The sequence below is a fragment of the Mycetomoellerius zeteki genome, unplaced genomic scaffold, assembly GCF_001594055.1.
Source record: "Mycetomoellerius zeteki isolate Tzet28-1 unplaced genomic scaffold, Tzet1.0 scaffold49, whole genome shotgun sequence".
In the NCBI taxonomy this organism is placed as follows: domain Eukaryota; kingdom Metazoa; phylum Arthropoda; class Insecta; order Hymenoptera; family Formicidae; genus Mycetomoellerius; species Mycetomoellerius zeteki.
In genome coordinates, this window is record NW_017257489.1 from 683,259 (window position 1) to 707,550 (window position 24,292).

Below are 24,292 nucleotides of genomic sequence, written 5' to 3' on the forward strand. Positions count from 1 at the left end.
ATCTAGAATGTTCTGCGCAACTCGTAATGAAGAACGATATAAAAATCATGTATCCAAAGATCAATCTACATCAATTAATCAACCGATATAATCCGAAGTTCAAATGTCCACGTCTACAGTATCGAACAATAAAATTCCGGGATTACGCGAGCTGAACGAATAAGTCGTGCTCCGGCAGGTCTTATATTTTTCTTCTACCAGAACAATCCACTTCTTACTTCCTGGAAATATCATTAGCGGTTTTCGCCGCTGGCGTTAATTCCTATCTATGTTTCATGTTTCATGAGGAAAAGAAATCATCATAAAATCCCAAGTGTTTTCCACATTTTCTAGTTCTTTGATCTGCTAGAATAGACTTATTAGACCTAGTGGGTTTTTCTTGACAAAATTATTCAAACAGCGACGATCCTCAAAGCATAAAGAGAAAACGATGCCTGCAAATTGATTCAAACGTCCGGAATAGAATGAATGGAAATATGAGAAATCCGATAAATGCTATTACACATCCTGTCAGATTACATATTCTACATTTCCTTGCGGAGATCATTGTTTAGTGCTCATGGTGCTTTCGAAATGTTCGCCAAACTGAATATGTGAACAATGGAACCCTAATTATTAATAAAGGAATGTTATCTACGTATTCTAATGTAATGAACAACGTAATGATACTTGCGTCAGAGTCTGAATCCAAACTTTGATCCCCATTCACAAGTGCAGGTGTCCGTCGAATGAACTTTAGCACTCAGCCTCTACATATCTCTCTCCCCCTCCTCTTTCTCTCTCTCTCTCCCCCCTCCCTCCCCCCTCTCTCTCTCTTACGAACGGGCTGTATTGCTTTATCTCACTTGTGAATACCCAAGCAAACATCTTCGGGTATGAACGTACTCACGCCAGTGCAACTGTACTTAATAAATACCACCAACGGATTCAGTGCTAGAGTATCGACCTATGGCATGTGGTAGCTCATTTTCCTTTCTCCTTCATTCCTTTCTTTCCTCCTCGCTCGCACGAGGAATTGCAGTTCCCTCTCCCATGTTCTATCATCATTTCACTCGATCCGCCTGCGCTCTTCGTCATACCCTCCTAGAGTATTCCGTCGTGCTAACTCTAAGGTCGATATTCGCGTAACCGTGCATGGGAATACCGCTACTGTGATACGACCTCGCTTTGTTGTACATGCGCGATAGTCAACGATGTACAACGAGAAAGAGGCACCCTGTTTAAATGTCTCGTTCTTTAAAGAACAAGAAGACATTTCTTACGCGACATGACAAATCGTCGAATGGTGATTATTCGCCATTATTGCCCTCGTATCTTATTTCTTTATTTTAAATTAATAATAAAAGTGTTGAGAAGAGCTACGAATCATAAGAAAATAATATTTAAATAAAAGATATAATATTATATAATTAATAAAAACTAAAAAATAAAATCTTTACTTTAATAAATCCAGCGATACATTAGGCATTGTAATCTTTCCCTTTTAGCACTTAAATCTGAACATTTTATATTTGACGAAATTAATTTTTGGTTGGTTATATCTTCCACAATTAGGACGACTATTACTTCTCTTACACAGAAAATAGTTGTGTGAGCAAGTGATAGATAATTTGCTTAAACTCGCGTGTGTCATTTGAATCATTCTAGTTATCAGGAAACGTGTTACAGGAATAATTTTACAGGCACGTTTTCTCTTATAAAAAGAAATTCGTAGAAGCAACACTGTACACATGATCAAAACTAGCATTTATTATAATATCGCAAGCTGATATATTGGGTCCTTGATTAAACAAGCAATGAGGACTTTCGAAACTGGAAACAGTAAATTTAATTGCTTTAACACGCACATAATCACGTTACCACCTATGTTACGATAACGTAGTCGCTAGAATTAAATTAATTGTTAGCGATAAAGTTTCACCGTACGTAAAGTTCAATATTTATCAAGAATGTTTTAATAACAGACAGGACAAGGACTGTCCTTGACTTTAATGCGTGGTATCGATAAGTAAGACGTAAAATCTATCAAAGCGAAATAAATATTCTCGAGATCGAATAAAAAACCTGGAGGACTACAAGGAAGACTTAAAATTTGTTTCTCTAAAAAAAGATAATTTATTTCATGCTTCACATGATGTGATTTTTCTTATTCGTGCATCACTCTTCCGTGACTTTTCTATGCGAACCCATCAAATCGATTTTTAAGAGTAAGAGAGAAAAATATCTAAGCATACTATTTTTTGATATTAGGAACGATTGAACGAACGAATCTTCTCGTTCGCGCGGCCCAACAACCGACGACAAAGAAGCAGGAAAGCTAAGGCGAGGTACCGTCACTGAAGCCGTCCCTGGACCCTGCCGCTCTCGAGCTCGGCTCACTTCGTCGTAGGTGGAAGTGGTGTCGAGCACAGCTCGACAGCTGATCGCAGTGGTGAGGTCGCGGAGAGATCGACTCTCTCTCTGCGTCCAGTTGCATCGAGTTGCAGTGCGCGTCGTGGATCCGTTCGGTGCGTTTACTCCAATCCTATCTGATTAGTCATCGGAGGATCACCTGCGTGCATGAAACGCGTTCGCGATCGATTGCTTCGCAACGGTATCCGAAGAGTGCCCCGTAACGAATGCAGTGTAAAGGATGCAGCGGTGACGGTGCGTCAGTAATCAGACAACCCGAGAGAGTCGATATTCGAGGTGGAATCTTGGTACCGCGGCGTACCGTTGACCAAGTGCGAGGACCAGAGTGGTGATCCGTGTGGTCCTTCGTTCCTGAAAACACTTCCGCTCCGCAACACCCGCCCAAGAGGACGAGGTGCTCGACAAGTCGAAGATGCGAAGTGTCGTCGCCGTAGTATGACGTCGCGGCGGTAGCTGAACCTACTTTTGTCTGAGGGTAAGTTGTCCTGTTAGCAGCCGATTAACGTACGCGTGGGACGGACATGTAACTACCTCGGTTGACTCTTCAACCACCCTTGCAGCTGTGCGTCATGAACACCGCAGGATCTGCTCCGCATTCGCTAGGCGGTAATCAATTACGGGATAGAGGGAGAAATTAATTTATTCCCGTGTTTTGCGGTTTTTCCGCTTTATTACTGATGCTTCAATCAATTAATTAGAGCTACGCGAAGTGATATAAATATATCACGCCTCTGTAAAATCGAGCGTAACGATATTAATTACGTACTGATCGCGTAGTAACGCACTCTTTACCCGGTCATCGACACATTACTTTCCAGCCTTTATCGACAGACAGATATCTTCTCCCGTTTGGAAATGTCGACCTTCGTTCTGTGATCTCTATCTTTCATTTAGCGATTTGGTGAAATCGGAGGAGAATCTATAATTTATCAATTATTTTCGAGATGACTATACGGAGACAATCGTCTTCATGTTATTTGATAACGCAACCGCTTCACTTCTTATCTATGCGATACGTGTATTATTTGGAGCGAAAGAATCTAAAGGCAAGCGTTTTACATACCATTTATAGCTGCGTTTATTATACCGTTGCGTTTTTGCTACATTTTTATAATTTTATTTTAAAAGGTTTACCGACAGTCTGTTAGAAATTTTCAAAGTTATTATCATATCACTTAGAGCGAAACAAGAGATTTCTCTAACCGGTAACGACAAGTTCAAAGGTTTCTAGAATCAAGATCGTCATGCGGGTCGCTTAATAAATGACTTGAGACCAACATCAATAGGATAAACGTATTGTGATAAGCGAATTGCATCGAGCACGTGTCGCGTATGAACACGACATTGCATTTAACGAGGAGAATTTGCGTATACCAATGCGATCGATCGTACTTCCGTTCGAAGGATTGTTATCCATAGCTGGACAATATTCACGCATGTATTGTACTTTTTCGTAGAATTTTGCACGTTTTCTATTATTTAAAAAAAGAATCAAGAGACAATAAAGTATAACTATGCGGTGAAAGAACGATTTTGCTGAAATTTCTAAAAATTTAGGTGGATATATTAGATCGTTCAGAAAATTTCGTATTTTGTTAGCATAAAATTGTATATATAATACAATATCTACGTTAAAAATGAATTTTTAAGAAAAACTTTAAATTTTCACGTCGGATGGTCGAAAATTTCGCAACGAATATATTTTATATATAATTTTGAGCTAATAAAATATTGCAGAACTTTCTGAACAACCTAATAAATCTGGAAATAATTTGATTGAATCTCATGTATTTTGAGTTCAATCAAATTATTTTCAGATTTATAAGTAGTTAAATTTTTAGCTACTTATAAAATCGATCTTTCCGTGTATATATAAATTTAGAAATATATCTAATAAGTAAAAAATGCTATATTCGGTCAAGGCGGTTCTTTGTCTATGACATTTCTTGCGAATTTATATAATTTCCAGCTCAAGCAAACTGTGCACCAATTAAATATTTGCGGTCTTGATTTTTACTTAATATTGTTTAGAAATATATCGATCGATATATACGAAGAATTTGAATTACAATCGGTCTTATTTATTTGTACATTAATTGAGTACGTGTCCTGTTAAATGATTAATTATAATCAATTAATTATACGAATAAAAAAAGAGATTATTTAACAATTTTCTTTATAATTATATAAATTGATAGAATAATTGCGTTTTTTTAACACAACTAAATAAAAATTTTTTTAATTTGGAGCATTGTCAGGATAAACTCATTAGTGCAATTGTCACTGATTGTCACTGACTGATTGATATGGGAAACGAATTTTATATAAAGTAAGCGCAGTTCTAATCAGAAATCCAAACCTGAACTTTATCTTAGCGTTGCATTCAGAGCTAAACAGGAATCCCTTTACCGTACACTCCATAACGGTTCCGAGGTACCTTATCAGACTTGCAGAATTGATTCTGTTGTGAACAGAGCGCTTAATTAACGAGAGCTTGGAGCGATCGAGCCGCTATTGCCTCTGAGGCTGATCGGGACGTTTAGTTGTTCAACAAACAAAGAAGGTCGCCTGGCGGCCAGCCGATTCTGGAACGTCGTCCCGGAATAATAAAACCGAGCGATGTCATCTCGATAGGCGCCTAGCTGCGGGTTGCTGACACAAGCGAATATGGCAACGGCGGTAGGTACGCCGTTGCCGTCGTGTGCAATATGCAATTGAGCGCATCATGTATCACAAACATGCGACCGGCGTAATTCCTGACACGTGCATGCCCTGCAAAAACAGAGAGAGAGAGAGAGAGAGAGAGAGCGCCGTAGCGATGGTTCCCAACGGAACAACCGCGAGCTGATCTTCGATTTTCAAGATTCAGACGCGAGAGACGCGCGGAAGTAGTATCAGGATACTGTATCCATAAGCGAGAGATATGCCTTGAATTAGGTATAACACAGCATGCGAACAGTGCCGATTATAATCCTCTTTAGAACTATCGATGCTCGAAGATGCTTGAAACTGAAATCGCTCTCTTCTCATTTTTCTCTTTTTTCTATTTTTATAGATAATTAATAAATAAAATTTTATTATATATATATTTTTATATATTATTTATTATACATATATATATTTTTGTATTTTTAATTATTTACTTTTTTTGTGTATTACTTTATTCTATGAATAGCCAATTCTCTTCTTTTTTTTTAGTCGGCAATAATACTCCGTTTATACACGATACAGATAATTCATTCTTATCAAAAAAAGATAGAATTCAAGTTTACGATGTGAAAGTTATCTTTTTTCCAAGAAAAAAGAACGTCACAGTAGCAATTAACATTGCTTAATAAGATTGCATTTGTCAATTTCCTGAAAAGAGCGTAAACTCTCTGTTAGGAAACTCTATCTTTATAAAACATAATGACGCAAGTACCGATTTACACTTTTTGGTGTTTCGCTGGATTTCTTCGTTCTACATCTATAGTGCATAATTAATTGGGTAAATCATGTTGGTCGTACGAATGAAGATTCACCACGTCGTATATACGACTCTAAATTTTTTAGAAATAAAGAATGAAAATTAAGCCAGTCCTTTTCAAGACTTGCTTAATTGTCATTCTGTAGGATGAGATTCCACTCTAAAAAATTTATATATACGATGTGGTATATACGATGTGGTAAATCCGGATTCATACGATCAACATGCTTTATTCAAAAAAAGTGACTCAATTTACAATCTTTAAGGGGATCTTACAGCCAACTGTATTATCGATTCAGTAAGACTGTTACATACATACGATTTACATGTCATTGACATATCGCTACACGCTACTACATCGCACACATACATACAAATATGTATATACACATACGTACAAATGTTTTAACTAACTAATTTTTTATATCAAGTATTTAAGCCTAATTCTAAGAATATAATAGTATTTTTTGGTTCATGTAATTCCTGGTCCAAATCAAGATTGTTTTATACGTACAAAGTATAAAACTTGTACGTAAAGTAAATATTGTTGTCAGTCGACGTAGTCAAAAGCCGATAACAAAACTGTAATTTTCCAACTTTTTTATTTTTGACGTAAAGGTCGTGTTTGTATATTACTGTCAGTTATCAATACAGTATAGTATACGTAACAGGAACTATAATATCGCTACACGCTACTACATCGCACACATACATACAAATATGTATATACACATACGTACAAATGTTTTAACTAACTAATTTTTTATATCAAGTATTTAAGCCTAATTCTAAGAATATAATAGTATTTTTTGGTTCATGTAATTCCTGGTCCAAATCAAGATTGTTTTATACGTACAAAGTATAAAACTTGTACGTAAAGTAAATATTGTTGTCAGTCGACGTAGTCAAAAGCCGATAACAAAACTGTAATTTTCCAACTTTTTTATTTTTGACGTAAAGGTCGTGTTTGTATATTACTGTCAGTTATCAATACAGTATAGTATACGTAACAGGAACTATAGATTTTCAGTATTGACAGTCAACTGGTGGTAATATTTATACGAACATGACCAAAGTCGACCGATTTGGACAACATTATTATTTATATTTAATTGTGAAAAAAGATTTTTAAATATAAAGGCAATTAGAAAAATACTTATTTGAAAAATAATCAGTAAAACAGACGACTTTATTTACTCTACAAAGTGAGATTCACTCTAAAAGTTTTAGAGAGTACGTACGTGCGTGTGCATGTATGTGTGTGTGTGTGTGTGTGTGTGTGTGTGTGTGTGTGTATATTAATATCATGTATATACGTAACCCAGAAAACACTAAACTTCTACATAACATATATATAAATATCCATCATTTATATTTTTATATGTAGCAGTAATGTTATATTTGCTGAGTATATTTTAGACACATAACATCATAGATAATAAGAAAACTCGATTATTTCTTAATAAAACGTAATATTCTTTTCTCTAGCCGAAAGACGATTATTCAAAATTTGCTCGGTTCACATTTATTCGATATCAGAGGAAGTCATGCATATGAGCTGCATATTTCCCTAAAGGTTAGCATGACAGTTGTAGGTTGTAAAATAAAGAACATTGAACGAACCTAAGTACCGCTAATTTTGTTTATAAAAACGGCTGTAAGATACCGCGCACTACGATAACAAACTACGATAAGATTTTTTCTCGCTTAGTAATTATAGCAAATTATGCACCAAAACGATGGATAAGCACGATTTTAATTCTTTTACGTATGTTTTCAATTTTTTGTACTCTCCGAATTGACACTTGCAAAAAAATTCAACATATACTAGTATATTATGATAAATATGCGTGTTTACAGAGCGATTAGTGTGATACAGCGAAATATACCCAGACAATACGCATTGTCCAGAAAATGTGTTTTAGCTATTTTTTAGATGTGTATGTTTAACAAATATTCATAAGTCGTTTTTATGATGTCTTTATGACGCCTTTTAAATATACATTGTTGTCTAAGCAACATTCTAATTTGGTTGCATGTTAATTATATATAGCGACTCATTGAATCATACTTGTATTAAATTTGTGTTCAAAATCGCGCTTTGATCTGCGTGCTTCACCATAATTAGAATCGCCTTAATGTAATTAAAAATTAAAATCTACTCAGCAAACAAGCTGACATTATTTGTCGTTATTTTTACGTCAAAATGATATTAAAAACGTCGCTGATATTATTTGTCATCATTATCACGTCAAAATGACAATAAATAATGTCAACTTATTTACTAGATAGTTAAGTGAAATTAAATTTCTAACAAATTCTGGATACCTCTTGATATCATATCAAGAGGTATCTTTATGCCTAATAAATATCTCACAACAGACAATTGAATGACGAACAAAAAAACGTAATATTGTCGAATTTTAAGGGGATCCTAAAGACAATTAGTTATAGTATAAGTATGACTTATGGGCTTTTTACGATAAGCCATTATCTAAAATTCTTTAAATCTTAAGTCATAAAAAATTGACCAATTCTAGTCGATTATTCTTCTCACATTTGATTGCGATTGATCAATTTCTTATGGCTTAAGACTTAAAGCTTATATAATGGCTTATTGTAGAAAGCCTATCACACATAGACGATTTAAGTGTCACTGACACATCACTACATACTACTACAATATCTCACGCACACATATACATAAATTTTCATATAACAATAACGTTTTAATTAGACGTCTAAGTCCAATTCTCCAAGAACTCCACGTTGTTTCTTCGTGCAACTACTAGTCTGTGAACTAATATTTCGTAAGTACAGATTGCATAGCTTTTATATATGAAGCAAATGTTATCACGTGACAGCTCTAGAGCGCCGTATTGGACTAATTGTATGAAATAGTAAAGAATGTCTTAATTTTTAAAGTTTTTAACGTTTGTAGTATAAACTCCACTTCTCAGACACGTATTAATGCGAATACTTTAATTCTGGAAAAGGATTTTTGAATCTGTAAAAGAGGAAAAAAGTAATTGTTATACAAAAATTATATAATTTAGTCGGTAATACAGACGGTTTTAGTTCCCCTTAATAACAATATTAAGAGATATAATACACAAAATGCATAAATATAGCACAGCATAGCATAAAATCCTCTAGACCAATGAGCATCTAGCATAAAGTCACATATTTTGATTTGCATAACATGCTTATTGGTCCAGACGATTCTTTTGCTCGCTATGCTTAGGATCGTCTGTTAGTCACTTTTAACTGTTAATTTTGTTTGAGAAATTTCCAGGATTGCAAGCTCTTAAAAGACGTGATTGCGCATCGCTCGGCCAGTTCGATGTAAAGAGATTTAGTAATCATACGTGCTGCTCGAATCGCAAGTCTGAGTTCTATGGTTAGAAACTCCACCGAGTACTTGCTCTGAATTCGTAAATTTTAGTTTCTTATGAATTAACGTACTTGCATTGATCGAGAACAGTCTCTCTTTTGTAAATATTGTAAATAATCAATGTGAATAAAGTGATTCAGTTTAATACACATAAAAAATGTTCTAAATTTTAATAAATATTTGTTTGAATGGTACTAAATATTTACTACATATAAAAATATATTTATTTAGTATATAAAAACCATTAATTTCATTTCATTATTAATTTTACTAAATATTTATTTATTGTAAGTAAATGTTTAATTACTATTCAAATAAATATTTATTAAAATTTAATATATTAATTAACTTTATTATATACAAATACCACAAAATATATTCTTCACTCGCGATACGATCTGCTTCTGAAGAATTTGTAAATACAAATGGATAATATAGCTTAAGCTAGAAGGATAATGTAGACTATAATCATATTCTTTTTTTTTTTTAAGTTTTTATATTGTAAATTTAAATTTAAGTTCATAATATTATTATGTGGTTGAAGTTTGGAACGTTCCTGGAGCGAAAATTAATGGCGAATAATGGAGCCCTTCCGGATACGCGATTTCAACTAATTTTTTTTAATCAATAGTCTCAGGCATTACTCCATCACTTTTAAATCTTGATTCCGGATATTGGGACAAGCGTAGGAAATTTTCGAGCGCACCGAATGAGCGATCGCGCGGGCGTTCGCCATTATTCGGAGCCCTTCCGAATACGCGGTTTCAACTAATTTTTTTTTATTCGTCAATAGTCTCAAGCATTACTTTTAGGTTTCCGTTTGAAACGCCTGTACAGTCGATTAAAAGGTTGTAACACTTTTTTTCCGATGGGTTTCGGAATGCAGCTTGCTCACCGAGCGATTGGTTCTTATTCATGGATCCACAAATAAGAACCAATCGCTTGGTAAATAGGCTGCATTCCGAAATCCATAAAAAAAAGTATTGCAACCTTTTAGTGTACTGACTATACATACATTTTAGTAACTGATTATACATACATTGGAAATTTTCGGTTACATGTACATATGAGTAATCTTCAATTGTCTGTTATTTTAATGTGGGCCTGCATTTAATGTTCGCTCCAGGAACGCTCCGAACTTCAACTACATACATTATTTTATATTTTAAATTCTTTGCTCCCTTCTGTATTATGGAAACAAAATGAAGAATTAACGGAATTACGCGTTTAACAATTCAGTTGACATCAAGCGAACAAATTGTCGATTTGAAAGAAGAAATGTCCATTTGATTATGTCCAACATTCTATATACAGTGTCTATAATAATGTTGAATCGATGAGCTTCCTAGAGGTTATTCTCAATCGACTGGTTTTAAATTATTGAAGCCTTTCGTTCGTCTTCCTTAAAAAAAAATTTCGATAATACAGTACTGAAATACACAGAACAGTATAACGATATCGTGCGTCACGGCATGTTCAGCTAACCGTATGACGTATAACAATAAGACAAACGGAAAACGTCGCTCCTGATGGAGACGCGACACGATTTTTAGACCGCAAAATGCTCCGATGGTTTTGAGTCATTACTTTAAGTGCGCAAGATATAATTCCATAATGGAATTCCGAGTATTATACGTTATTTAAGTATTTTCAATGGGCTGTATTTTTGGTAATTTAGACCTGTCCGTAAATGGACTTTCGAATATCATTCTTCGAGATAAAACTTAAATGTAGAAATGAGTTTGTTATTTAATGCGATAACAACGTTCAAATATGCATTTCTTACAGCACGACCAGTGATGGCTGACCTGAAGAATCTCACTCTGAGCGGTGGTGGAGCATCCAGGTACAGTGGTGATGAGCAGGTGCAGTTTATCCCAGGTGGGAGTCATCAGGTGACGATCAGATCACCTCCTCTCTCCTTACATTTGGAAAATCTCAACAATGCGGTCCACGGGTAAGAATAATTTATTATTATAATGATTATACGTGTAAGCACATAATTATAATTTTTAACTTTACACGATATTTAACTTCGAATTAAAAGGAACAAAAATCGATTGACCAATAAAAATTAACGGTAATCGAATTCTAAAAATTAATAACAATAGAGTGATCAGTGTGCGTTGTCTCAGTTATTTAAAATTCAATTTAAACGATATGATACTTTTGCATAATCCAAATTTGCGGGATTGTTCTATTAAAAATATTAATACGATATATCACATTAGTATTAAAAATATCTTTATATATATTATAGTCTATATATTACATATATTATAGTCTATAATATCTTCAAATAATGGAGAAATGTATATGTCATAAATAAATTTAATGTGTGGTGCGCATAATATATTCTAATACATAAAATATATTAAACAAAAAAAAATAAAATATGTAGCCATAATATTAGATTGAAATAATATTAGGTTAGAAAGTTCTGCGGTATTTTGTTAGATCAAAATTGTATATACAATATCTTCGTCAAAAATGAACAAAATTTAAATTTAAAAATAGAATTTTAAAGCTTGCAATCTCTACTTTCGAAAAGTTACTATAATTTTTGAGTTTATATGAATTTGATAATTTTTATATAGAAAATTATGAGCTGAAAAAAAAAAAATTTTTCTTTTCATTTTGTGGGTCTGTCACGTGCACAAAAATTCTGAAAACTTGGAGTTATCCCTACAAAATCGTTTTTTAAAAATGTTTCTACGATTTTTTATTCTTGAGTTATTCGGGAGCATTAGGAGGACTTTGATTGCTTATAACTCCGTTAAAAATCATCATAGCGTAATTATAAGAAAACAGATTCTTAAAGCTGAAACATTGTTCTATCAAGTGATATAATTGTCAATTTAAAAGAAAAAAGAACATGTACATTTGAGCTAAAAGTGTGACATTACTTTTCTTCTAACCATTGCGCAATGATTATAAAGACAGTAATGCCATATTTTTAGCTCAAATATAGATATATATATATAGTTTACACACATTAAAAAAAATAGCAGTTATACCATTTGATAAAGCAAAGTTTCAGCTCTGACTTTGATTTTTTAATTGCGATACAACTATTTTTAACAGAGTTATGAACAATCAAAATCAAAATCAGAGTGCTCTTTTATTTAACCCGCGTGTAACTCGATAACAAAAAATCCTAGGAATATTTTTTAAACATGAATTTTTAGGAAACACTTTAAGCTTTCACGTCAGATAGAAAATCTCGCAACGAATATATTCTGTATATCATTTTCAGCTAGCAAAATACCGCAGAACTTTTTGAACAATCTAATACAATATTATTCTACCGTCAGTAAACTAAGCATCATTGAAATAAATGGTTAAAATTTAGTCGGATGCATAGATTAAACTGATTAGGTGTTAGATGTGAATAATGTACAGTTAAAAGGCATTAAATTTTTTGTGTGAAAATGCATGATAAAAGCAAAAGTACAGAGAAAGGAATAAGAAATGTATCACGCCTGATTATATAAAAGTCTTTCGTTACGTAAGCCATAAAATTTGACACTATAATATTAAGTATAAATTTACTTGACTCATACAATTTAAATATTGGTATAACAAAAAATGTGATGAAAGCAAAAATAATGACTGCGATGAAAGTATAGTGACTGTGTTACTATGATATAATTTATAATTTATCTTGTTTGTGATTATAAATAATTTTTGTTAAAGCTGTTGAGAAAGATCATTGAGAGAAGAATAAATCGAAATCGTTACTAATATTTCATACCTTTTCTTCAAAAGATATAAAAAAAAAAAAAACAAAATGACAACAAAAAATTAAGTTTGCTAGAGAAAAAGAGAAATTATGTTTCAATTTGACAGAAAATTATTGATTCTCAATCAATTACCAACATAATCGACAAAAGAATATATTCTTAATATAATTAAATTCATTTTTGTCATTTTTGTTCCACAACTTTTAAAAAACTATCCTTTTTTAATTGTGTGTGTGTGTGTGTGTGTGTGTGACAATTTTTATGATTTTTTAGGAAGTTAAATTAACTAATTTTTGATGATGATAAGATAATGTTTACGTAACTTTTAATGGTAACAGCTCGAAAATCACGAGTTTTTTAAATGATATCACTTTTGAAGTGGACAAGCGATATCGTAATTTTGATAACACTACAACTAAGGGAAAACTGACGTGTTGCAATAAAAATTTTTACACTATTCTTCTACGCAGTGTAGCATTTAGAAAGAAGGTCTCCAGATTACCTCGAACTCTATCAAGCAACCTTCATTTCTGGTCGTAAGAAAAGGGAATCTAGCTTCTTTGTTCGTCCTCGGGTCGTAAAACCGCTTGTGATCTACCGTTTAGCATTTTATGATAGTACCTAGAATATTGATTTACACTAACACGATGTTATATATCATGATCTCTTTAAAAAAAATATTATATATGTTTGATACATAAAAATATCCATCATCCATCTGATTACTAAACTCATAATATTTAATTAATCATACGAGCAATTTTATAATCAATATTTTATAAATTATTACATAACACGAAGTTAATTATTATTTTCGGAAACCTCGTTTAATTATATTAAATCTGTCGTCATACGTGAAAAAATAAGAATGTTAATAAGCTTGAATGCGTAAGATATGTTTTTTGTTTATAAATTAATTTTTATTCTTAACTCTAAATTGCTTTAAGATCCAATGGATTTGTAACTCATAGATGATTCAATGGTCTCGTTAGTTCATCATCTTAAATTAACTTTATAAGGTAATCTCGAGAGCAAGTTGTCATAGATTCATTCAGATATCATAAGTCAGAATTTGACTGTGCGTCATGAAGACTGTGAATGGGAAGGGGAAGAATACAACCCTCAGACTACACGCGAACCTTCCCCTTAAATACTGAAATCTAAAAGGGACCTCAAGGCTCTAGCTTCGATCGTACTTTTCTCAAGGCTTGTCCTTAAACTGGGTTTTCGATGCAATTTAATCTATTGTCGCTAAAAATAACGTTCAATTTGTGTGCTAAAATACAGAGTTCCATTATAAAGTGACGTAACTTATAATGTCTATAGGCAACTTATTCCTGAATTGCGTGTCATGCAAATAAATTTATTATTGCTAATGACAGTCGGGATGAAAATTTATTGTGATACAAATGATTTATTTTTGCATGCATGAATATAATGACAATTATTATTCTAACTTTATTATTATCTCGAAAAAAATCTGAAGTATCAATGATAAATCTATCCTCCTGAATCAAACAAAAATTCATAGGTAAAAAAGATGATAATAATTCCGGAACATTTTGTATGGATAGGTCATCAGATATAAGCAATACACATCTGTATTGCTTAGCATGACAATCGATGTTAATTGTTTAGAGCCCGTATAGACCATCACAGTCAAGGTTTTTGACCTCGCGAGAGTTTCGATAAACCCGAACTTGGATATTCTCCGAGATCAAGAAACCCGTATGTGCAAACATGCGTGTAGTTCGAGTTTTACTCGTGATTTCAATTGCAATTTCTTGAAAGCAAACATCGATGTGTATCGAGATACACAGTCGGCTTCTAGAACTCTCTGACTCATCGCTGAATACACCAGTAACGCATCGGATAAAGACGCCTTTCCTTTGTGCGACTCTCTCTGGATGACTCCTGCGAGTCAGTCAAGCGAATAAAAGATGCATCCCAACGTAACTACGTGTAGTACACTTTCATCATATTTCGAGGAAGATAACAAACTAGTTCGGATCAGTATTCCAAGAAGAAAATAAATCTTTACAAAAAAGATAAAATCCTTTTGTAATTTTCTTTATTCTGTATAAGAAATATGATTTGCGGAATATGAAGCATTTCCTTTTTAAATAGTTGAACTCAATTCAATGTCATATTGCAGAATGGACACTTCACATGTATAAAGCACAGTAAAATAGAAAGTCGCTGCTTGGTACTTGAAATTTTAATAGTGTCATACGTATGAAATACGTTTTAATGTCATACATATGAAAAGTCGATAGACAACGAGCAGAACTTATAGAAAAGTTTGTAGAGGACAAGGTTTTATAAGACTGCACTACAAACACAGAGAGGCGTATAGAATCGAATGAGTTCTGCACGCAATATTTCTACTATTAACCGATATTATGTCTGTATAAAGATACCAAAAATTACACATTCGCATTTTTATCGCGTTATCTATTCAATAGACTATTTCATTTGCGACTTAGTCAGCAATATAAAGACACTTAGTCCTGAAAGACTTTTAGCTATACTTAAATATTAAATGTGCAAAATCAACATGTACTTTCGCGATTTTTTAAAGTAATAAATTAAAATAAATTAACCGTGTCATTTATAATCTTACACGTGTGTGAAATTATAATAGATAATTTAAAAATGAAGTAAGTAGTTTTTTGCATTCACAAGTATTGTATTGTAATTTATATGACAAAAGGTAATAAAAGTGTTGTATTCTTTACATTGCTTTTATGAATGTTAATGTTTAAGTTCAATGTCGAAGTCGGTGAGTTTTAAATGCGCTTATTCATTATTCTACATAAAGTTTCCGAAAGCTATTGAAAGTGAGCAATATCCATCGATGGCAAAATGCGTAGAGTTCTATTGACTTCACTTGATCGCTAAATCTTTACAAGATATATTCCGATTATTCCAACCAATGAATAAGTAGGTTCATTTTCACTAATGCTAATCGGTCGAGTCTCTTTTGCGAATTAACATCAACGTTCTCTCAGTTTTCTCGGGATTTATTTACCATATTTGTACTTATCAGCTTGCCACTTTTATTGCCAATTTTTTTCCAATGTAGGTTTTTTCTTCGATGAGCACGATTGCTGAGTAACAGGTAGATACACGCAATAAAACTGATCGCATGGACTTGGCGAATAGTAAGAAGTCGAGAAAAAATTATTCCGAATGAGTACGATTCAAGATTCTCGCAAAAAGTCGAATCGCGACAGTGAATCTTGTAAATGATGGTTAGATACAGTCACAGAAACATTTACATCCTCTCGGTACAGCGGCGTGTCACGTTCGATCGAACATGATCGAGCAAAGCAGTAAAAATATCGTGCACATTTTTGTCTTCCTTTAACGTTAGAAAATAGTAAAAACTTTCACGCAGCCGTAACCACGACAGGAATTGCAGAAAGTCTACAACGCAGAGCGCACGCAAATTCGTTATTAGCTGCAAGATGTAATGATACACTGTGACGGTACACGATGCAAATAGTACAAAAGAAACGACTCCGACGAGAATGACGAGATGCATTGAATTTTTTCTACGAGCATCTTTTATGCGCTATTATAATATAATACTGTTAATTAAATTCGATATTGTATTGTATTCGTATCGGAACATACAATAAATTGTCTCTTAATGCGTTTGCAAGTTATAGTAAATTAAAGAGAAATTTAATAAAAAGGTGAGAAAGATGTACATACACAACATACATATATACATGTTCGTACACCATTGTTCTTTGAATCTGAAAGTGACCATGAATTAAATATTCAGTGTCCTCTACAATATTGCATCTACCTCACGTTCAATAGCGCGCTACATTTCCGAAGACAATCGGTCTCGTTACTCAATGCCATGGATTAATTAATGGCATTGGCATCGCATATACGCAAAGTGAACGCAAATTATATAAAAATATAGAGGATATGCTCTTAATATTCAATCATCGCTTTTTCTAACAACTGTGATGGCGAATCCATTTTTCAGCTATCTACAATTTCTCATTCTCTCTCTTTCTCTCTCTTATTACGAAATATATTCTTAAAATCTCTTTGATTTCAAAATAAATCGTCGCGTATTTGTAAACCTGTCGTATTTAACAATCGCATGTGATTATTTAATTGTGTGCACTGAGAAAAAAAGTTGTTAACTTGATTAAATATATACATATTTAAATAGTTCGTAGTGATGATTTATATTTATTAAGGTAAATATATGTACATGAATATACGTGAATTATGTCAATATGTTATTTGTTTGAATTAATTAACAAATATTTACTTGACAAGTCCGTGACCGCTGCGTTGAATCAATTAATATTTTTTTGAAACAGCAACTTTTGTTCTCAAGCAGTAAACGAGAAGCAAACGTATAATATGTCTGGAAATATCACGCAAAGATTCTCAGGTAAAAATTCTTCGGATTTCTGCGAATTTCTGTGTTTATAAAACTACTTAAATAAGAGAATTTCTATATTCGTCAAAACGAATCTCAGTGGTTAAATAATTCTATATGAATTTATATAGATATCTGATTCTGCAAACTGCGCGCCGAAACCCTTTTCGGTCTTGAAACGCAATCGTAAGCAGAACCACAGTAATATCATTCATTAAATTGACAAGTAATTTAATAATTGTTTATGCTAATAAGCACCTTTATGAGAATATTAATAATCAGATATTAATCTTAAATCTGCAAATAATTTCGATGCGCAGTTTCCTGAATCAGAATTATGTACATAAATTTACACAGAAATATTTAAGCACTAAGATCCGCTTTAACCGAATATAGAAACTCTCTTACTTAATTAGATTCATTGTCATCAGTCCAAATTTATATCATATTATAGACCTAAACTATAGAGAGGTACGTTATCGGACGAATGCAGACATTCAGTTACTAGCACAGCTGGCGAAGCTAACAATCGGAAATATTTTGTTGTTACAGCGGCTCGCAGAACAATCTCCACTGCAGTTGCAACGGCGCCACGTCGAACGGGGCTGCGGCTGCGGTATGCACCGGTGGTGTTCTGGCCAGGAAGGTGCCGAACCACAGCGGCGCCAGTCCTGGTCAGAGCAAAAGGCCGGCGGTATCACTGACGCATCTCCCGAAAAGGCCACCGGTCGACGTGGAGTTCAAGGACCTGGCCTACAGCGTATCCGAAGGCAGAAAGAGAGGTGAGACTCGAAGAACTCCAATTGCAATTACACAGTCTATTCCGGGAGAAAGTCCAATTCGCGTTCTAGCAGCGCGCGGCGGAGTCATTATTATCAAGACTCGTGATCGTTATCACAAGAATGAAATAAAAAGGAAATTGAGGTGAAATGAGTGAGTCCTCCGACTCTAATTCAATCAACTGCTTATGCCTCGGAATAACATATCGGCACGATGTATTTTCGACACCGCGCGCTATCGATTCAATAACAGCTTGCTAGAACGAAGACGTAGATAATTCAAGGCGTTAGAGCGATCGGGTTGAAGTGGCGAATCGAATATGCGGGGTACCATCAAATAGGCTTTTCGTTCCATCACAATGCGTGTGAACGACCTGACTGAAAAAAATCGATAGAAATGTACGGGCAGGTAGCTATTTCGGCGCAGTTGCATCGTCCGGGGTGCAGCTGCACTAACGATAAAGAGGTCAGTCAGGAGTTTTGTCTATTCAAAGGATATTCAATTCGAATGCATCTCTATATAATCATCTACTGGCAAACGTCACAGTATTGGCAAGATCGTAGAGAATTTTGGCAATCAACTACGCCAGAAGTGGGGCTTTTAGATTTTCATTATAAAGTACTGTTTATCTATTTTTGTATTTGTTGGATACATTAATCACTTTGCATTATTCAAAATCAGATGATATCATACATATTTAATACATCTTATGTATATAGTGATATATTTGGAAAGTTTCAATTTTTTAAAGTCTTTATTTTAAGAAGATTTATACGAATCTTCAGCGAGGTATAGTCCGCATTGCGGATATAAAATGTATTAGAATATATAAAGGAATACATTTCTTGTGTGTCCTCCATTTCATTTTGTATCCGCTTTGTACTGCAGGATACAAAACCATTCTAAAATGCGTGAACGGAAAATTCAGATGTGGAGAACTGACGGCCATTATGGGACCGTCCGGCGCTGGAAAGAGCACGCTTATGAACGTTTTAGCAGGCTATAAGTAAGATTATCTCGACGGAAAATTAACGGCGCATTAGGATTGAACGATAATTGTAATCGTTTTCCAATATCTTCTAGGACATCGCATTTGAGTGGCTCGGTACTGATAAATGGAAAGGACAGGAATCTCAGAACATTTCGAAAGATGTCCTGTTATATTATGCAGGACGATCGGCTCCTACCGCACCTGACCGTTTATGAGGCGATGACCGTTTCGGCAAATCTGAAGTTGGGGAAGGACATCAGCGCGACTGCCAAGAAAGTAGTGGTATGATAAACGTTTCTTTCTTTTTTTACGTCGTGGAGGCGTAAAATGGAGGCACAAATTTTATCCAGAAAGAGTTCTCTGCTTGAAATTCTGTGTAATGGAATTGGCAGATCGAGGAGATTATCGAAACACTTGGCCTACGTGAAGCCAGCAACACGCAGACCCAAAGTCTCAGCGGCGGTCAGAGGAAGAGGCTGTCGATAGCGCTAGAGCTTGTCAACAATCCCCCAGTTATGTTCTTCGACGAACCTACTTCTGGTTTAGACAGCTCTGCTTGTTTCCAGTGTCTAAGTTTGCTCAAATCCCTAAGCAGAGGAGGTAAAGTTCCTCCCATGAGATTTTCCACGGCCTTCACGCGTTTATAAACAGAAAGAAAATCGTTACCGATTCGTGCTGGTGTCTCTTACAGGAAGGACAATCATATGCACGATCCACCAACCGAGTGCGCGACTGTTCGAGATGTTTGATCATTTGTATCTACTTGCCGAAGGCCAGTGTATATATCAGGGTAACGTCGGTGGCCTAGTGCCCTTTTTGTCATCGATGGGTCTCGACTGCCCGAGTTATCACAATCCAGCGGATTACGGCAAGTACTTGATGAAGTTTCCTAATCGATTCAAATTTCAATTGTCTCTTTTATACATATACGAGATTTTGAACTATGATTCCTTTCGCTCGATAAACTGATTCAGAATAAGATTAATTTCAATCTGAATGAGATTTGGAACATCTTGCACGCCATGCATTAACGAAATCTTATTAACTCAGTGATGGAAGTCGCTTGCGGGGAGCACGGCGAGTGTGTTCACAAGCTCGTGATGGCTGTGAACAACGGCAAGTGCAACAACTATCAGCATCATCAGGCAGCCATCGCCGCGGCACAGACGGTATCGAATGACATCGCCAAGGAGTCGCCGCAAGAGCAGACGAAACCGGAAGGCGCTGCTCTTATACCAAACGGAGTCGCGAAGCCATCATCAGCTGGCACAACAGTGATCAATATGCCAGTTTCTTGTACAACGTCGTTGTTGGACAGCGCGGAAAGCATAGAGCAGAAGGTTGGCTTCCCGACGAATGGTTGGATGCAATTCTGGATACTGCTCAAGAGGACATTTATGTCGCAGATACGAGACTTGGTAAATATATCGTACTTATATAGAATTTGAAATATCCCTTTCCATCTATTTTTCTAAGGAAAATGACATTTTATATTATCAAGTAAAAAATAATCAATCTTAAAAATTGCGCGAATAACTATATTATATTGTTAAACTTGGTTCAATTTTTTATCGTAAAAGAAGATATAACATATCAAAAATAAGGTGAAAAAGCCATTGAGAACCAATGCAGGATATTGATGCGAATATCTAATTTATTGAATATTATGTTAAACGTTTCGACCCACAGTTAGACCCACGATTAAAATACAACATGTTATTTAATGGAAATTTTCTATTAGTAACATCTACCTTAAGATAATTTTTGCTGTATCTCTTTTATAGACACTAACAAAGGTAAGACTGATCTCACATATAATCGTCGGCTTCCTGATCGGCGCAATTTATTATGACATCGGCAACGAGGCCTCAGAGGTCATGAGCAATGCCGGATGTGTCTTCTTTACGGTGATGTTTCTTATGTTCACCGCCATGATGCCTACGATATTAACATGTAAGTGAATTTATAATATTATATAACAAAATATGTTCGTAAAGCGATTTATTACTCATTTTATTATCACGATGTCACTTTTAGTTCCGATGGAAATGTCCGTGTTTGTGAGAGAGCATCTGAACTACTGGTACTCAGTGAAAGCTTTTTACCTCGCGAGAACGTTGGCGGACTTGCCGTTCCAAGTAAGTACAATTTACGGTCTATGTTGTCCAATTAGAGGTAGACACATCGGGGTGACTCACGCGATGGTAAATTATTGCAGATGATGTACTCTATAGCCTACGTAATGATCGTGTACTTCATTACGTCGCAACCGTTGGAGACGGAGCGTTTTCTTATGTACCTAAATATATGCATACTGACATCGCTGGTCGCGCAATCCATCGGTCTGCTGATAGGAGCAGCAATGAGCGTGGAGGTAATGTCGGTAATCGACAAAGTATATTACTATCCCTAAGAACAACCTCCTTACTACTATTACACTTAAAAAAAATGCACACGATTGATTTCCGGTTTTCTTCAATCTTCCCTGTTATTTAATCCTATCAATATTATCGTCGACAGAGTGGAGTGTTCATCGGACCCGTGATGTCGGTTCCGATCATCCTGTTCTCCGGCTTCTTCGTTAACTTCAACGCCGTACCAAAGTATATAAAGTTCCTCTCGTACGTGAGCTACGTGAGGTACGGCTTCGAAGGCGCCATGATCTCCGTGTACGGTTACAATCGGGCGAAGCTCAAGTGTTCCGAGTATTACTGCCACTTCAAGAGTCCGACGAAGTTTCTCGAACAGATGGCCATGGAGAACGCGGTCTACTGGGTAGACGTCGTCGCCCTGCTCGGATTCCTGCTTGTTCTCAGAGTGGCCGTTTACTTCGTGCTGAAACTCAAGCTGCGATCCCTTCGTTAAATACTCTGACAAGAGTCCAGGACAGACAATAATCGATCACATCACGATTCTACGACCGCCATAAACCACGATCTGGATATCATCAAAGATCATACTTTCGTAAATACGAGAGGAACCAACGACGAGGAAGAGAATCGAGATTATTTCGATCTTGAGATTGGGAAGAATCGAACTGTATCAATAAACACCAGCGACAAATATCGCTGTGTGAAAGGAGAATTATGAAATGAACAAAAACTTTAAATAGAGACATTAAAATAATGCGGTAAATCGTCGCTTTAATTCGAACAATCGCATGACGTGCGAACTTTGATACGTGATTTGTTAGAGATCGCAAGATCTTTATTTTATTTCCCGTCTCTTTTTCTATTAAAGTATAATATTTTTTTATGAATTCCAATGATGTAGCGTTAACGCTTCGAGGGGTGCTTAATTAATGATAGTAGTGGTGTTTTTGGTACCAAACCAAATGATCTCTGCCGTTGGCATAAGATGACACACTATCGTACTTCGTTAGTTCGAGTAAGTAAAGTAGCTACCAGGAGTTACCGTGACGAAAACTCGAATCTGATTAAAAACGAATCGTAATCTTAGATAGGCATTTAAGTAAGTAGTCCAGGCAGGAGTTAGGCTACTTTCAATTGCGCATTGACAACAGTAAGCCGATTCGCGACGGCAATGTGTCGGGCTATCCGGTATCGAATTAAAACCGCGAACGTTTATAGCCAATTACTACGAACTCGCCAGGAGCCTTAGGCCCATTTGAGACTCCGTGTCCCTCCAACGAACGCGAACGCGAACAAAATAGTGATTTCTATAGGTAGGCAGGGTAGGACACACGGATCGTTAAAACAAGTCTTTCATTCTCATCTTACACATAGTTCGCCACGTTCAATTGTGGCTATGACAGGTATTTCGGTGGTAAATGAATCGCATTATTTATATTTTATGATCATAATAATATCTCGAACAGCAGCAATTCGCGAACACCGAGAGCAATGATCGTTTACGACATTTTATCAAGACGATTATAGAAATCGCGTCGTTTCATATAATCACTTAATCGCTCTTTCTTCATATCGTAATTTCATCAATGATTTATCTAATAGCTAATAATTATTATCATAAAGGAGGAAAGGATGGGGAAGAGAAGCGTTTATTGTAAAAAGCTCACACTTGACCAATCACTAGCTGCCTGAGCGTTGCTTCTAAGTGCGAGTACTAAGTGTTGTTACACTTATCATAGTCTATAAAAAATCTGAGCAATGGAAGAATTATATAGTTGTATAAAGCAAAAGATGAGATAAATTGTGCGTTAATAAGAGAGAGAGAGAGAGAGAGAGAGAAAATGTTGTTTTTTTAATAATACGATTTGCGGCCTATGCGCCAGTATACCCTTCGGATTTATTTATTCAACAATTGACGGAGATGGCAATGATTAAAACTGTTGTAGATATTTTCAATTGGTTTTACATACAATCGAGCTCGCTGCAAACGTTGTTAATATTAATTGGTGTGGCCGTAATCAACAGGAAGAGGCGATATATGTAATATAGATGTTGATTTTACAGGGATGAGGGCGTGTTTTATTTCTAAAGAGTAAAAGAGAACATTAGTTACGATATTTTTTATATGTTACGCACAATGCTATAGATGTACATAACAATGAATATTGTTTCCCACTTTTTTATCTGTATCAATGAATGAATATCAACGAGGGCAGAACGACAAGGCAATACAGTCTATCGTGAAAGTTATAATTTTGTATATCTTACTTAATAATCTCGCAATATTTTCTATTACAAGTATATATTGTGTTTATTGGTAATGGTAACATTGTTTAGCTAATTATATATATAGCAAAATTACATTCGTTATCCACGTAAGTGATAGGAACAGTATTTATATTTTGATATTATTTTTACTTTACACACACATTTCTTTATTACATTATCACTTTATTATTATACATTACCAGAAACCGATTGTATAGCAATATGGAAAAAAATACTTAAGTTTGAGTACTTAGATTTATGTATAAATATGAAATATTGTATTAGTCAAGATATAATTTCTTTGAACCGCCCGATATTATTTGATGTGTTATCTTGTATAATGATTGTATAATGACTGTATAATAATTTCCTCTTTCTTGCCATGTGACAACTCTTCGAATTTAGAACAATTTTTAGATGATACTGCAGTAGACATTAATTTCTAAAAAATT

General features: G+C 34.8%; 1 protein-coding gene across 1 annotated transcript; it reads left to right on the forward strand.

The window, feature by feature from the left end:
• Positions 1-2,424: 2,424 nt before the first annotated feature.
• Atet (ABC transporter expressed in trachea) lies at positions 2,425-23,990 on the forward strand. The gene is made up of 12 exons (XM_018455579.1): positions 2,425-2,887; positions 11,061-11,229; positions 17,982-18,211; positions 19,098-19,215; positions 19,293-19,482; positions 19,593-19,800; positions 19,892-20,068; positions 20,251-20,618; positions 20,985-21,153; positions 21,238-21,338; positions 21,419-21,574; positions 21,721-23,990. Exons 2-12 carry the CDS (start codon positions 11,072-11,074, stop codon positions 22,063-22,065), a joined length of 2,220 nt encoding a protein of 739 aa, XP_018311081.1. The 5' UTR covers positions 2,425-2,887; positions 11,061-11,071; the 3' UTR covers positions 22,066-23,990.
• Positions 23,991-24,292: the final 302 nt, after the last annotated feature.